Source organism: Microcaecilia unicolor, chromosome 3 (assembly GCF_901765095.1).
Source record: "Microcaecilia unicolor chromosome 3, aMicUni1.1, whole genome shotgun sequence".
NCBI classification, from domain to species: Eukaryota; Metazoa; Chordata; class Amphibia; order Gymnophiona; family Siphonopidae; genus Microcaecilia; species Microcaecilia unicolor.
Window position 1 is genome coordinate 44,070,180 of NC_044033.1, and position 16,538 is coordinate 44,086,717.

A 16,538-nucleotide genomic window follows, 5' to 3' on the forward strand; every position below is an offset into this window, starting at 1 on the left:
TAGTGGAACTGAAAAAGTTACAGAGAAAGACAAACAAAATGATTAAGGAGATGGAAGGACTCTTATCTGAGTTATTGGAGAAGAGATGGCTGAGAGAAGGTATGATTGAGGTCCTAAAATCCTGAATGGAGTGAAATGTGAATAGATTGTTTACTCTTTTTCAAATAATACAAAGACTAGGGAACACTCCTTAAAGTTACGTGGAGGGGCATAATCGAACGGAAACGCCTATCTCCATGGGCGTTTATCTCTGAGAATGGGTCCGTGAAGGGGCGGGCCGAACTGTATTTTCGAAAAAATGAATGTTTTTGAGCTGGGCGTTTGTTTTTTTTTTTTTAGCGATAATGGAAACTAAAAATGCCCAGCTCAAAAACGTCCTAATCCGAGCCATTTGGTCATGGGAGGGGCCAGGATTCTTAGTACACTCGCCCCCCTCATATGCCAGGATACCAACTGGGCACCCTAGGTCAGTGCGGTGGACTTCAGAAAAAGCTCCCACATGCATAGCTCCCTTACCATGGGTGCTGAGCTCCCAAACCCCCCTCCCCCAGAACCCACTACCCACAAATGTACAACACTACCATAGCTCTTAGGGGTGAAGGGAGCACCTACATGTGGGTACAGTGGGTTTTGGAGGCCTCCCATTTACCAGCACAAGTGTTACAGGTGTGGGGGGGGGGGGGGGGGGAAATGGGCCTGGGGCCACCTGGCTGAAGTGCACTGCGGGACCCACTAAAAGTGCTCCAGGGACCTGCATACACGCAGGCCTCTAGGACTGGTTGCTGCTATATAACATTGGCACACCAGTTGACACCTGAAGACTAATCTCTCCAAAAACGTCCTTTATTGGAATAACCGCCTTTACTCACAGTTAACTGCAGATCAGAGGTTGTGCCCCACTGGCAACGAGTCTCCCTGGTACTGAGATGAGCAGTAGGTCAGAACTGGCAGAATGCTGTACAATGCCCTCTTTCAGCCACATTCAAGGTAAGAACTAAGTTCTCTAACGTGGCTAACAGAGGAAAGGGAACTAAAACTGGCTTACAAAAATGGCCACTACCGCATGGACTACAACAGGAAACACAACAGGGCACACTCTGACCCAGTAGGCAGGGGGAAAAGCACCATGGGAGAAGAGCCTACCAACTACCAACATCGTGAGACTGTAACACAAGCTAATGAAATCAAGGAGCCCAATACCCTACACCCACCACAATGCAAAGCTGATGTGACCCTGTACTGCACCCGAGAGCCACATCTGACCCAGGGAAAGGCTGTGAGAGGATCGAACACATTCTGCTGTCATGGAGGTGGGTACGGCATTTGAGGCTGGCATAGAGGCTGGAAAAAAAGTTTTTAAAGTGGGTTTTTTTTGGTGGGAGGGGGTTAGTGACCACTGGGGGAGTCTGGGGAGGTCATCCCCGATTCCCTCCAGTGGTCATCTGGGCAGTTGGAGCACTTTTTTGGGACTTGTTCGTGAAAAAAAAGGGTCCAAAAAAGTGACCCAAAATCGCGGTGAAAACGCCTTTTTTTTCGATTATCAGCTAAAGACGCCCATCTCTCCTCGGCTGATAACCATGCCCCAGTTCCGCCTCCGACACGCCCCCGTCAAGTTTATTCGTTTCCGCGATGGAGTGCAGTTGGAAACGCCCAAAATTGGCTTTCGATTATACTGATTTGGGCGCACGTCTATCTCCCGATTTAGGTCGCACTATAGGCGTTTTTCTCTTTCGAAAATAAGCTGGATAGTGGCACATTTAAAATAAATAGGATAAAATATTTTTTCACTCGGCATATAGTTAAGCTCTGGAAATCTTTGCCAGAACAAGTGGTTTCTTTGGGTCTGTATGTTGGTTTCTATATTGTTTACCATATTTATGTCCTCGTCACTTGAACTTATTCAGTTGCTTGAATTGACCTTCACTTACGCTGATGATTTCTAAATCTTGACTAAATAGATGTCTATAATATTCACAAAATTACTGCTTTCAATTCCAAATTAACCAGAAAAAAATTGGGAGTTTTTTTTTATACCATTCAAGTCGCATGTGTCTTCCCCCCCCCCCCCCCCCCCCCCCCCCAAAAAAAAAAAAAAAGTGTTTCTTTAAACTTTATAGGTTAAGGTCAGTCAAATCTTGATTTTCTGTGAAACTTGAGAATGATATATTCCACAATAATGAGTAACATTGATTATTATACTTCTTAAAGTTTTTTGGCTAATTGAGCTCAGGTGCCTTCAAATTATGTAAAACATAGCAGTTAAACTTATTAAGGGTGCAAAAAATGGGATCACTTTATTCCACTGTTTGGATTACTTTTAAAATTTTAATTCTTGTGTATAAAATTCATTACTCAGGGGTACTATCCTCTCTTTCTTGGTTCCTTATACCATGCACATCCTCAAGAGTGCTACATTCCTCTCAACAGAACCTGCTAACCATATCTTCATTTAGACTTATACTCCTGGAATCTCTTCTTCACTCCATCTTTAGTGTAGTGGGTCCTACTGTCAGGAATAGTTTGCCACATTTTCTTGAGGATAGACTCATCTTACCAGGTTTTCAAGAAAGACCTTAAGACGACTTACCAACTCTGCTTCCATGTCTTCCAAAGCAAAAGGTGTAGACCTGGCTAAGGTTTCCTATACCAGTGCAGTGCAGGCTCCGTGGACAGTCAGCGTGCATCGGAAACAGAATTGATTCAGGCTGAGTCTTCGGGATTCGCAAGAAATGCGATCCTCAATCCAGAGGGAGAAATTCATGCCTGGCTGTGTGAGATTAAAGATAATGTCAAAACTGTTTATAGGGAGCTCTTAGTGCTCTCAGAAAATAAATCATAGACCTGGGCCTCAGAATGGAGGAGACTGACCAACAAGTGGAGGAACAGTCTGAACCTTTATTAACTCCAGACAAGCAAGTTGGCAAGATTAAAGACACAAGGGATTTAGCTTTGAAGCTAGAGGACTTAGAAAATAGAGCCCGCCAATTTACCATACAAGTTGGAGGTGTTCCTGGATTACTCAAACTGAGCAAGTTATACAAAAACTCTCCAACTTGCTTTCAGAGGATGGAATTGATGATACCCCAGACCAAGTGGACATTGTCCAGATGCATAGATCTCTTGGTAAAACCCAATCCAACACAATACATGATATTGTGACTTGCTTCCAAAATTTTAAGATAAAGGAAGCAGTACTAAAGACAACTAGAACGAAAAATAAAATATGGGATACCTGTGAACTCTCTCTATACCAAGATGTTGCTGTGGCCACATTGCGTTTCCGTAGGGAGATCTGCTACTTCACTGCTAAACTACAAGAAGAGAGAATTGGGTATCGATGGCACTTTCTATTTGCCCTTACTTTTACCAAGGACAGCCAGCTCTTCTGCATTAAATCTAAGGAAGAAGCGCTGAAATTATTTCTAGTTGATATTCAAGACTTACAGCCAGAGAATAACCAGTGCATGCTTCCTAAGCTCTGGGAGCGTCCTAAGTGGCAGCAGATTGCTAATGACAGAGGACAATGCCTGCAGTGACAGGGCTCCGCAACTGGTCTACCTTGAGATCCACCACATTGAAGACTGCATTAGAGCTATATTGATGTCTTTGCTTCTTTTTTTTCTGGATACTGCCTTGAGACTTATAAGTCCTATGGATATTTGTTAGCTCTTGAATCACGTCAAGGTCCTATAGTTTCTCTGTAAGCTTCAGATGGGTTGACTACTGACTTGCGTCATGTTTATGCATACTTCTGAGTATATGCATGAATTCAAGTTTTTTTTTTCTTTTGTTAAACAATGTAGCTTATCATATCACTTGGGCCTGGGGAAGGAGGGTGGCTTTCTTCCTCTCATTGTTATTAAGTGGGGGAGAATGAGGTTGGGTGCTTTTAGGGTGATATCTAGGGAAGGGGAGAGGTTTTCACTGGGAGGACCAGTGGGGTTGGAGAGGGTAGGAGATGGGATTTGGGTTAGGTTGGCAAACTCTGGATCAAATTTTGAAAACATTGACCTGCTGGGTGTGATGTGGTTGACAGGCCACTTCTACAATGCTTACCATTTAATACACTGCTTTCTCTTATTTCTGATACCCCATGGTGAAGGTGAAATTTGTGTCCATTAATGTTAAAAGGCTGAACTCTCCTTTTTAAAAGACAGTGAGGCGTATTTTCAAAGCACTTAGACTTCTAAAGTTCCGTAGTAACCTATGGAACTTTGTAAGTCCAAGTGCTTTGAAAATGAGCCCCAATGTCTGTATTAAGAACTTTCACGCCTTTCAGTCTCTGTATGCTTTTTACAGGAGACTCATCTGTTAAAACATAATGCTAAATTACTGCAGAGTAAGCTATTCCCATTACAATATTTCACCTCACACGCTTCTCAGAAAAAGGGAGAGTAGGTATTCTTTTCTCTAAAGCTCTCCTCCTGACTGTAATAGACAAGATCCCAATGGCCATTTTGTATCCCTTCAGGTGGTGGACATACAGGAGGTTTTCTATAATTATCTCTTTTTAGACAGCGATCTTATCCCTGTAGTGCGCCACCCATATAGTATGATCAGACCATACCTCCATTTGGGTCTCATGTAGGGGGACATGTCAGGACAAGAAACTCCAGTTTTGGAGTCTGAGTGAAAGCTTAAGTGACGACAGGGTGGTGATGGGCCTAAACCAGGCCGTTCCTGATTTCCTTACCCATAATATCACCCCTCATGTTTCATTGGAAGTGGTCTGAGATAGTTTTAAGACCTTCATTAGGGGGAGATTTATCAAGCATAGAAGAGAAAGGGAACAGCAAGGTAGGGATCGTAAAAGGAATGTTCAAGTTCAGGGCCACACCAGCATTACTTGAAAAACTGAGCAAATTACTCCAGTCACTTCGAACACTCTGGGCTGAGAAGGTTGTAATAAGGTGAGACAAGTTTTACTTTCAGGAGGGCAATCAAGCCAGCAAATTATTGGCTTAGCAATCACAATCCCATGTCCTGTCTCTCAAGGATGACGTTGGTAGGGAATACAGTGAGCTGGCTCAGTTAAGAGACTTTTCTTACATTTTATCAGCACCTATACCTCATCTGAGGTGCAGGCCTCTCAGATTGAGATGAAGCAGTATCTGTTAGTAGCCTATCTGCCTGGCCTTACAAAATCTCAGAGAGAAATATTGGATGGTGATATCCAGGTTGAGAAGATTTCATGCAACTATTTAAAAACAAATCTTAAGCCTGGCAAGTCTCTTGGCCTGGATGGCTTGATCTCCAGATTTTATAGAACTTTTGTTGGAATTTTGGTCACTTTTTTGGCTAACATTTTTAACAGGTTACCGGTTGGGGATCCTTTCCCTCCTTCCACGTTAGAAACAGAAGTTACTATATTACCTAAGCCCGTTAAGGATGCAAAGCTGTGTAGTTTGTATAGGCCAATTTCCCTCCTCAACCTAGATGGTAAACTATTAACTAGTATTTTGGCTAAGTGATTAAATTAATATATCCCTAGTCTTACAGGAGAAGCCCAATGTGATTTTATACCACAGAGGTGCACGGGGAATAATGTCAGGAGGATGATAACCACTAAATTGGTTTGCTAAACATACTTGTACACCCATGGTCCTCTTAGCCATAGATGCCGAAAAAAGCATTCAACCACATTGAATGCCCTTTATGATGGAAGCTCTGGAAACCATGGGGTTTGGTCCACATGTCAAAGCTTGGATTTCTGCCTTATGCTCTGCTCTAAGGGCGCAGGTTGGGGTAAATGGTGAGTACTCTGAGGCCTTCCCACTGGATCAAGGGACAAGGCAAGGGTGCCCGTTATCACCCCTTCTCTTTGCACTTACTGTAGAACCCTTAACTGTGCATATATGCCTTACCCCTGAGGTTAAAGATATTAGGGTGGGACCTGAGAAATTCAAGGTTTCACTCTTCGCTGATGATATTTTGTTAATGGTGACAGAATCAGAACTTTCAGTACCTTGTATTATTTAGTAGTAGTATTCATATGTTAAAAGATTATGGGGTCCTCTTGGGTTTTAAAATGAATGTTAAGTCAGATGTCCTAAATGTTTCCTGGATTCTGCTAGAACCCATAAGTTAAAAACTCTGCTACCCTTTGGTTGGACGAAAGGATATATCAGGTGTTTAGGAGTTAGCATCTGTGCAAAATGATTTATACAAAGCAAATTACCATAATGTTTTACAGGAGTTGTCTCTCAGTCCTGACAGGTGACATGGTCTTACCCACTCATGGTTTGGCAGGATAACTGTCAGAAAAATGATGATTTTACTTAAGTTCTTAGTTGTCAAACCCTGCTAGTTCTTGTCCCTAAACATTGGACACTTTGCAACTTAAACTTTTTCAATATTTGTGGAGAAAAGATCCACCTCGAATCTCCAAGATGAGGAGACAGCATCTAGTCCTTTTCCATCTTATTTACTATACTAACATTTAACCTGTAATATTCCTCCCTGTGAATGGGGGGACCATTATTTTCAAATATAACCTTTAATATCATCAATTTGTGCCTGGATGGACTTCCCGTTGGTTTTATTTGGGAACAAAGAGGTTTAGTTTATTTACATCGGCTTTATTCAGAGGGAAGTTCTTGTTCCTTTCAAGACCTACAGAGGCAGTATCAGATCCCAACTAGAGACTTTTATATTTATTTATTTATTTATTTATTGCATTTGTATCCCACATTATCCCACCTCTTTGCAGGCTCAATGTGGCTTACAATTCGTCGTGGATATTGGAAATAGAAGAGAATATACATTTGGTTTATGGAGGGTAAGGGTTACATGGTGGTGAAGTACATGGTTGTATTACAGCAAAATACGTTATAAGACATTACTATGTATATTAAAGATTTTACATTTACATGTGTTGGTCTTTGTGATGTCTTGTCGAAGAGGTAAGTTTTCAGTAGTTTGCGGAAATTGGCCAGTTCATGGACCATTTTCAAGTTGCGTGGTAGTGCGTTCCATAGTTGTGTGCTCATATAGGAAAAGGTAGATGCATGCAACAATTTGTATTTCAGACCTTTACAATTGGGAGGATGGAGATTGAGGAATTTGCGAGAAGATTTTATTGCATTCCTGGGAGGTAGTTCTGTTAGGTCTGACATGTATGCTGGGGCGTCTCCATGGATGATCTTGTGTACTAGGGTACAAAGTTTGAACGTGATGCATTCTTTAAGTGGGAGCCAGTGTAGTTTTTCACATAGGGGTGTCGCGCATTCATATTTTGGTTTGCCGAATATTAGTCTGGCTGCTGTGTTCTGGGCTGTCTGGAGTTTTTTTTTAAGTATTTGCTCTTTGCAACCAGCTTATAGTGAATTACAATAGTCCAGATGACTGAGTACTAGTGATTGTACCAGATTGCAGAAGACGGAACTTGGAAAAAATGGTTTAATTCTTTTTAGTTTCCACATTGAGTGAAACATCTTTTTGGTTATGTTTGTCGCATGATTCTCAAGTGTTAGGTGTTGATCAATGGTGACTCCAAGAATTTTTAGGGTGTCCGAAACTGGTAGGGTTAGTTTAGGTGTGTTGATGGTGGTGAATTTAGTCTTATTGTATTGCGATGCGAGTACAAGGCATTGGGTTTTTTCATCGTTTAGTTTCAGCTGAAATGCATCTGCCCAGGAATTCATGATGTGTAGGCTTTGCTTGATTTCGTTGGAGATTTCACTTAGATCGTGTTTGAATGGGATGAAGATCGTTACATTGTCAGCATATATATGTGGGTTTAAGTTCTGATTCGATAGTAGTCTGGCCAAGGGGTGTCATCATTAGGTTGAATATGGTCGGTGAAAGAGGGGATCCCTGAGGAACACCGCATTCAGGTGTCCATGTAGCCGAATTTGATGTCACTTGATAAGAGCGTGTAGTTAGAAACCCCTTAAACCAGTTGAGAACGTTGCCTCTGATGCCGAAGTATTCAAGGATGTGTAATAAAATTCCATGGTCAACCATATCAAATGCGCTTGACATGTCGAATTGTAACAGTAGTATGTTGTTCCTGTTTGCAATCAGTTGTTTGAATTTTGTCATGAGTGTGACTAATATGGTTTCAGTGCTGTGATTGGCGCGGAATCCTGACTGGGAATCATGTAATATTGAGAACTTGTTTAGATATTCTGTGAGTTGTTTGGTCACCACACCTTCTGTTATTTTAGTAATTAAGGGAATGGATGCTACTGGTCTATAGTTCGTTAATTCGCTGGCATTTTTCTTTGCATCCTTGGGTATGGGGGTGAGTAAAATGTTACCTTTCTCCATAGGGAAGAGTCCGTTTTGTAGCATAAAGTTTACGTGGTTTGTTAGGTCCGTTATAAATTGTTGAGGGGCTGATTTCATGAGGTTGTTTGGGCAGATGTCTAATTTGCAATGAGATTTGGTGAATCTCTTAAACGTTTGTAAGATGTGGTCTTCCGGTAGTATTGTGAATTCAGTCCAGATTCTGTCTGCTGGGTAAACTCCAGGGTCTGGGTCTAGGCATTCTAGGAGTGCAGTGTAATCGATGGGGCTGACAGGTATTTTAAGTCGTAGTTGTATGATTTTCTCCTTAAAGTACTTCGCCAGGTCGTCAGCTCCTGGTGTGTCTTTGCTGTTGTTGGTGACTGGAGTAGTATCTAATAATTTATTCACGAGTTGGAAGAGTTTGTGTGTGTCTTTGTAATTTGGTCCAATTTCAGTTTTGTAGTATTGTCTTTTGGTTTGTCTTATGGTATATTTATATTTCCTTCGGAGTTGTTTCCATGTGTTGAAAGTGGGATCATCTTGCTTTTTATTCTACACACGTTCTAGTTTCCTAACTTGTGTTTTGAGTTTTTTCAGTTCTTCATTGAACCATGGTACTGAGTTCTTTCTGTGCGAGGTTCTGGTTTGGATCGGTGCAATGTTGTCTAGTATTAATTTACATCTATTATCCCATTCTGAGAGGAATTGGATTGTGTCTGTCTTTATTGTCCATCCATCGATGTAGATTTGTTGCCAGAATTTAACCAGATCTATTTTTCCTCTTGTGGTGTAGATTTTTCGTGTTTGTATGTTAGGTAAGTTTTTCATTCTCCATTGGAGGGTGATATGTGCTTTGTAATGGTCTGACCACAGTGTAGGTGAAAAGTTGGTGTTTGTTAGTGTTACAGTTGCGTTGTGGTCGAATTTGTATGTTATGATGTCTAATGTGTGGCCTTTTTTGTGTGTTGGTTGTATATTTTGTCCTTGTAGATCCCATAGTTGTAAGAACTCTTTACATTCTTGGGTACTTGTTATGGTGAGATCTTCCAGGTGTAGATTGATGTCTCCTATTATGATGAGGTTAGAGGATGAGATACAGGTGTTCGAGATGAAGTCCATGAAATGTGTTTGGCAGTCTCGCCAGTTGCCTGGTGGTCTGTAAAATATGACTGCGTTGAGGTGTTCCTGCAATTTTGGGTGGCTGATACGTATGGAAGCGATTTCAAGTTGAGGCAGTATGGATTCAGCTGTGTTTGTGATGTTGAACTCCGATTTGTATATTATGGCTATTCCTCCTCCTCTTTTTCCATTTACATAGAGGCTCATTTTCAAAGCACTTAGCCTCCCAAAGTTCCATAGAAACCTATGGAACTTAGCCTCCCAAAGTGCTTTGAAAATATGCCTCATAGTAACATAGTAGATGACGGCAGAAAAAGACCTGCACGGTCCATCTAGTCTGCCCACGATAAACTTATATGTGTATACCTTACCTTGATTTGTACCTGTCTTTTTCAGGGCACAGACTGTATAAGTCTGTCCAGCAGTATTTCCCGCCTCCCATCACCGGCTCCGGCACAGACCCCGTATAAGTCTGCCCTCCCCCATCCTAGCCTCTCAACCACCAACCCCTCTTCCCCCCCGCCACCAATTTCAGCTAAGCTTCTGTGGATCCATTCCTTCTGCACAGGATTCCTTTATGCCTGTCCCACGCATGTTTGAATTCCGTTACCGTTTTCATCTCCACCACCTCCCGCGGGAGGGCATTCCAAGCGTTCACCACCCTCTCCGTGAAGAAATACTTCCTGACATCTTTCCTGAGTCTGCCCCCCTTCAATCTAATTTCATGTCCTCTCGTTCTACCACCTTCCCATCTCCGGAAAAGATTCGTTTGCGGATTAATACCTTTCAAATATTTGAACGTCTGTATCATATCACCCCTGTTCCTCCTTTCCTCCAGAGTATACATGTTCAGGTCAGCAAGTCTCTCTTCATACGTCTTGGAACGCAACTCCCATACCATCCTTGTAGCTTTTCTTTGCACCGCTTCCATTTTTTTTTAACATCCTTCGCAAGGTACGGCCTCCAAAACTGAACACAATACTCCAGGTGGGGCATCTCCAACGTCTTATACAGGGGCATTAAAACCTCCTTTTTTCTGCTGGTCGCACCTCTCTCTATACAGCCTAGCAACCTTCTCGCTACGGCCACCGCCTTGTCGCACTGTTTCATCGCCTTCAGGACCTCAGATACTATCACCCCAAGATCCCTCTCCCCGTCCGTGTCTATCAGGCTCTCCCCACCTAACACATACGCCTCCCTTGGATTTCTACTCCCTAAGTGCATCACTTTGCATTTCTTCGCATTGAATTTTAATTGCCAAATGTTAGACCATTTTTCCAGCTTCTTCAGATCTTTTTTCATGTTTTCCACTCCCTCCGGGGTGTCCACTCTGTTGCAAATCTTGGTGTCATCCGCAAAAAGGCAAACTTTACCTTGTAACCCTTCGGCAATGTCACTCACAAATATATTGAACAGAATGGGCCCCAGCACCGATCCCTGAGGCACTCCACTACTCACCTTTCCCTCCTCCGAGCGAACTCCATTCACTACCACCCTCTGGCGTCTGCCCGTCAACCAGTTCCTAATCCAGTTCACCACTTCGGGTCCTATCTTCAGCCCTTCTAGTTTATTCAAGAGCCTCCTGTGGGGAACCGTGTCAAAAGCCTTGCTGAAATCTAAGTAGATGACGTCCATAGCACGTCCTTGATTTAATTCTCCTGTCACCCAGTCAAAGAATTCAATGAGATTCGTTTGGCACGATTTCCCTTTGGTGAAACCATGTTGTCTCGGATTTCTTGTCCAGTGTGTGATTTTGTATCCTGGTGGGCATAATTCTAGGATTATAGGGTCTTGAAGGTTGCAGACCCAGGTTTTGGTAATGAATAGGAAGTCAAGGTTGTCTGCAGTGATCCAGTCTGTTATGGTTTCTGTTATTTTTACTACTGATCTGGCGTTTACATATCCCAGTTGGATTGAATGGTAAGGTTCGGTTCGGGGCGTTGATGTCTTAATTTTTATTAGTTGCCTATTTTCTTGATGTCTAGTTTTGTTGTGTCCTTTCTTCCCTTTCTGTTGGTTATTTCCATATATGTTTGTTTCTCCTTTTAATTGATTGTTACTTAGTTCTGGTGGGTTGTGCATAATTTGTCTGTAGGGTGTGTGTGTTGTTAGTAGATTGGTGTTTGAGTAAGGGATAGTCCATGCGTAGTATATTATGGGGAGGAAGTAGATTATCATGATCAGTTTGTTGGTGTTCATATTGGCTGTTATTCTGAGATCTGTGATATGTATTTCAATGTATAAAGCAGGTAGCAGATCGTGTCTTCTTATGGTGTTATTAGATGTCTAGCATTTAATCTACAACTTAGTCACTCCAAGATGACCTGCTAAGAGGGGAACATTTATGGACTGCGTCTCCCTTTGAGGAGTTATCTCGCGGGCTTCAACAGAAAAAGATGATCTCATGTATATGATTTGCTTGGGCAAAGAGAATCCTCAAACGATTCCCCTTTTTATTGCACATTCGGAAGGAGTGCTGGAGCATTTATTTACAGCCTAAGAATGGACTATTACATGCACACTTTTCACCTCTCCATTTTGGCCAATTTGGTTGAAAATGGAGTAAAATTACTTTATAGGTGATACCGCTCTCCTTCCCAAGTAGCTCATTTTACTCCTCATGTGGATAATAAATGTTAGCGAGGGTGTAGGATGGAGGGTACATACCTCTTTATGTGTGGTCAGAATGCCCCTGAATCAAGCAATTATGGCAGGATTGTGTCAAGTTATTTTCTGATACGTTCTCTACCCTTGTTATGGCTGATCCAGCTTTTTTCCTTCTTCATATACACCCTGTGACACCATTCTACAGGAAGTGGTCAAGTTTCTGTTGCCTTGCTTGGTGTCCATACAGTTTGGTGGCATGGCATTGGTGTTCTGCAGTTCTGACTTGGATGACACATGAGAGGAGTGTCCTGTGGGATGCATATTGTCTAAGCGAACTTGCGAGGCACAGTGGAAACCTTTGATGAGCAATGGGGCTCCATTTTTGGAGTGGTTTCAACACTTAGACTGATTGGGGCCTCTTTTTTTTTTTTTTTTTTTTAGTATCCCACTTTGGACCAGGACAATTGTTTGATGTTGCACTATAATTTCCGGGGGAGGGGAGGAATTTCCAGCTAGACAATATACTGTTTGCTGTGATGTTCTTTTTGTACACTGTATTACAAGTTTTTTCTTTTATAAAAGCAATGAAAGTTTAAAAAAAAAAAAAAACCTTTTGATACAGCTAATGAGGAGTTGGCAGAATTTGGCGAACATGGAGAGTGTGACAGCAGCTTGTTTTTTTTCTATCCTATTTGGAGAGCGTAATTTCGTTTTTAACTTTGCTTGCCTATAAGATTGTTTTGAATTTTATTATAAACCACTATGCTGGTATATACAAATACACGTATATCAAATTTGAAATAAAGTTTAAAATAAGCACTCTCTTGTCAGAATGGTGCATAGTTAAAGCCAATTCAAAGCTAGTTTAAAATGCAGTGTGAAAATTCCAAAATAAGGGTTTGATTTATTGGTCAGCATTATATATTTGTGTTATAGAAATATTGCAAAAAAAATGTTAAGTGAGCCTGTGACTAGAAGTAAGAGGTCTGATGGAGCAGGAGCCACAGTGCATCCTGTTTCATCTTCACTGCCCCTGTACTATGAACACCCCATTGCTGGTTCTGAATGGTCATCTGAGAGCATATCCTATTTCATTTCCATCATTGGCTCTTTTTCCTTATTTTTGTGGCCATATTCATGGGAAAGCATGCTCCACATAACTGCAGCATCATTTGTGCTTTATTTTTTAATAAATTAACCATATATATGTTGGCTCTGTCTATACATTATCTCCTAAACAATTCAACCTACAGCAACCAAATTTAAGCTTAGATTTACCTATACAAAAGCTAGAAAGGAAAACAGTTCTCGAATCTGACCACCAGACTTAAAGAACAGTAATTCAGTCATTCATCATTTAGAATAGCATATAATTGGCTTTTCAGCAACTATCTGGATAAGTTATCTATTTAGTTTAAGCTGCTGCTAAACATATAGGGGCCCTTTTACTAGTATATGCCTACCGCATGCAAAAAGCACAGCCATAGGACGCAATGAGGCATCCTGTGGTAGCATGCCAATCAGTGCGTGCTTATCCTGCAGGAGGCATGTCTATGGGTGGAGAGTAGGCATGCCCTGTGCTAATCTGCACAGATACATTGCAGCAGGATTAGCACAGGAGCCCTTACCACCTAGTAGATAGATGGTGGTAAGGGCTCCTGTGGTAATGGCCATGCACTAATTTGGAAATTAGTGCACAGCCAGTACAGGAAAATATACATGTGCAGCCATTTTACCATCGTGCTAAAAGTGGCCACAGTGTGCGGTAAACCCATGCACTGCAAACAGTGAGGTCACTTTTGAGCATAGCTTAGGAAAAGCGCCCCATAGCAATTCTGTGAAGGGGTGCTTATCTGGAACCTATTTTGTAAAGGAATGTAGGTGCCTAATTTTCTTTACAAAGTACTAGGATAACAGTGCAAGTAAGTGTATGTAACTTAGGTATGACCACTTAAGCCAGACACATTGCGCTGCAGTACCAGAAGGAAGTCTGTTCTGGCTGATTTGTGGGAAAATGGGGGAAAAAAAACAAAACACGTTTTGCTTGGTTTCTGTGCCCCTGAAATATTGAGGATCCTGAAGGCTATACAGAAGTCCAATATACATTATGATGGGACATACTTCCTAGATTAAAGATAAGCTTAGCTTATTTTTGAGCATAAGTGGATTTAGTTCCTTCTGCCATTTCAGGTCAGCATAGAGCTGGTGTGAACACACCTAGATCACCACAACAAAAGAAACAATTCCTAGACTCCACATGTGTATGCCCACCTTTATACTACATTCCATCGCCTTGAGGTAGCCAGAATATTGACACATATATACACACATTCTAGGTGCTCAGATGTTGGCGCCTACTTTATACAGTTACCTCCATAGTGCCTGCCAGGTGACCACATTATATTTCTTTATTTATGTATTTATTTATTGCATTTGTATCCCACATTTTCCCACCTCTTTGCAGGCTCAATGTGGCTTACAATACATCATGAATAGTGGAAATAAGAAGAGAATAGACATTTGGTATTACAGAAGGATTTTGGGTTGCATGGTAATGGAATACATGATAGTAAAATAACAGAAGGCATTATATTAAACATTTCTGGATATATGTGGGGAGTTTCACATGTGTTGATCTTTGTGGTATATCTTGTCAAAGAGATGGGTCTTCAGTAGTTTGCGGAAGTTGGTCAGTTCATAGATCGCTTTTAGGTTGCGTGGCAGCGCGTTCCAGAATTGCGTGCTCATATAGGAAAAGGTTGATGCATGCATTAATTTGTATTTTAGACCTTTGTATATTCAATACCACTGTTATATGTGTAGTAGTGCTGCATATAGATACTAATGTAGACACTAGCACTTAATACAATAGCTGTACTGGCTGAATATTGACCCCAGTAATTTTAGAAAAACATGCATATGAATTGTTCTGTAACCCTTTTCTTATATGTTCTTCTCTGTCTTGTAGGAGGAAATGAACCTGTGGATCCAGGCAATCACAAATGCAATCTCCTCTGACAAAAGCGAGGTATCTGCAAGTACACAAAGCACTCCAGCTTCCAGCCGTGCCCAGACCTTGCCAGCTACTGTCACAGTAACCAGCGAGTCCAGCCCTGGCAAGCGAGAGAAAGACAAAGACAAAGAAAAGGACAAAGAAAAGAGGTTCAGCCTGTTCGGTAAAAAGAAGTGAACCGCACATCTTGGGCACAGTGCACTTCTTTCAGACCTTGTCAGTGAAACTCCAGCATGCAAGCTCAGAACCAATACTTTACTCTCTTGTGCCTAATGTTCCTTGGTGTGATTTAAACCCTTTATTTATAGAGTGTTTCCAAGAAAGGAGATGAAGATTACCAAGGTATGAGGTGCACTAGGCAGCTTATAGATGGCGAGGGAGGACCAGATTTCTTTATTTTTTTTAAATGAAGTTAATGTAGACTAGATCTTAATATTTAAAATTTTCCTCAATTTTGTGAGGCTGTCTTGGAAACAACCCACATCTAGTACTATCTTGTATGCAAGGCAGCGGTGCTTAGAAGAATCACTGGGCTCACATAAGACAAGGCACCTGGAGACAACTTTCAGAAACAGTTCCTTCCATGTACTTAAGGTTGTTATGCTAAGTCTTGACTAGTAGAACCTGCCATTACAGTTCTAACTTTTATTAAATGGATAGTGTGTGTTCTTTCCTGTACCAAGTGTGCAGAATATTCATTTAATTTACAGACAAGTTCTTTGTACCCTGTCACCAGTTATTTAACACAACATTCATGCTTTTCTGCATCAAGTATGACGATTTTCAGAATGTTGGTGTATAAGAGCGATTAGCATACAAATACGTTTTAAATCTGTAATTTTAAACTTTTTTGTTGAATTACATTATAATTGTACGTACATTTCAGATAATTCTAGTACAAACTATAATAAAACTAGATGTATAAAAACCCTTTAAAATCATTGATGTTAAATGTAAAAGTGGAAATGAAGCATTTACTGGAAACAAAATAAAAAATAACTTTACTCAAATGGCTTTTTGCTTGTCTGCTCCAGCACTGTTATAATTTTGCTACATTATTTTACTGATTTGATACATAGTGTTGCATTTCTCCGTCACTGTATCTATTGTAATGAAAATCCATTGTATTGCACAATCAGATTCTGTTTGTTAGGAATAAAATACTCCTGATGACTGGGGGGCCTGTAGTCAGAGCAGTACTGCAACTGGAGCTGTTTGGCACTGCCAGAATTTTACTCTATCTGTGAAATATATGCTATGTCATTAAATGCTTTTAAAACTAAGTTTGTTGGATTGGTTTTACCTTTTTGTTGTTTTTTTTAGTCTGTGATATTTCTGAAAACCCTGAGTTAAGCACCTTGTAATAATAATTTAGTGAAGTGAAACATGTTTCTCTTTATGCATTGTGTGTTCTGTTCACGTGGAATCTCCTCTGCCTTGTGGCCAGCTTCTCGTATGTGAAACTGAAAATGAATGTTTTAGATCAGTGTATAGTGGTTGGTTGTGATAGAGAAAGATTCTGGTCTTTTGCAGGGTGTGATGACTTGTTGACTCAAGTAGGGGAGAT

The 16,538-nt window shown here is 41.1% G+C and overlaps 1 protein-coding gene across 2 annotated transcripts in view; it reads left to right on the plus strand.

Moving 5' to 3' along the window:
- Window positions 1-16,254, plus strand: part of SPTBN1 (spectrin beta, non-erythrocytic 1) — a 547,674-nt gene extending 531,420 nt beyond the window's left edge. For both annotated transcript variants that reach the window (XM_030195847.1, XM_030195848.1), the window contains one exon: window positions 14,927-16,254. In XM_030195847.1, the coding sequence (XP_030051707.1) occupies window positions 14,927-15,148 (222 nt within the window). In that variant the 3' untranslated portion in view covers window positions 15,149-16,254. The remainder of the gene's footprint in view (window positions 1-14,926) is intronic.
- Window positions 16,255-16,538: the final 284 nt, after the last annotated feature.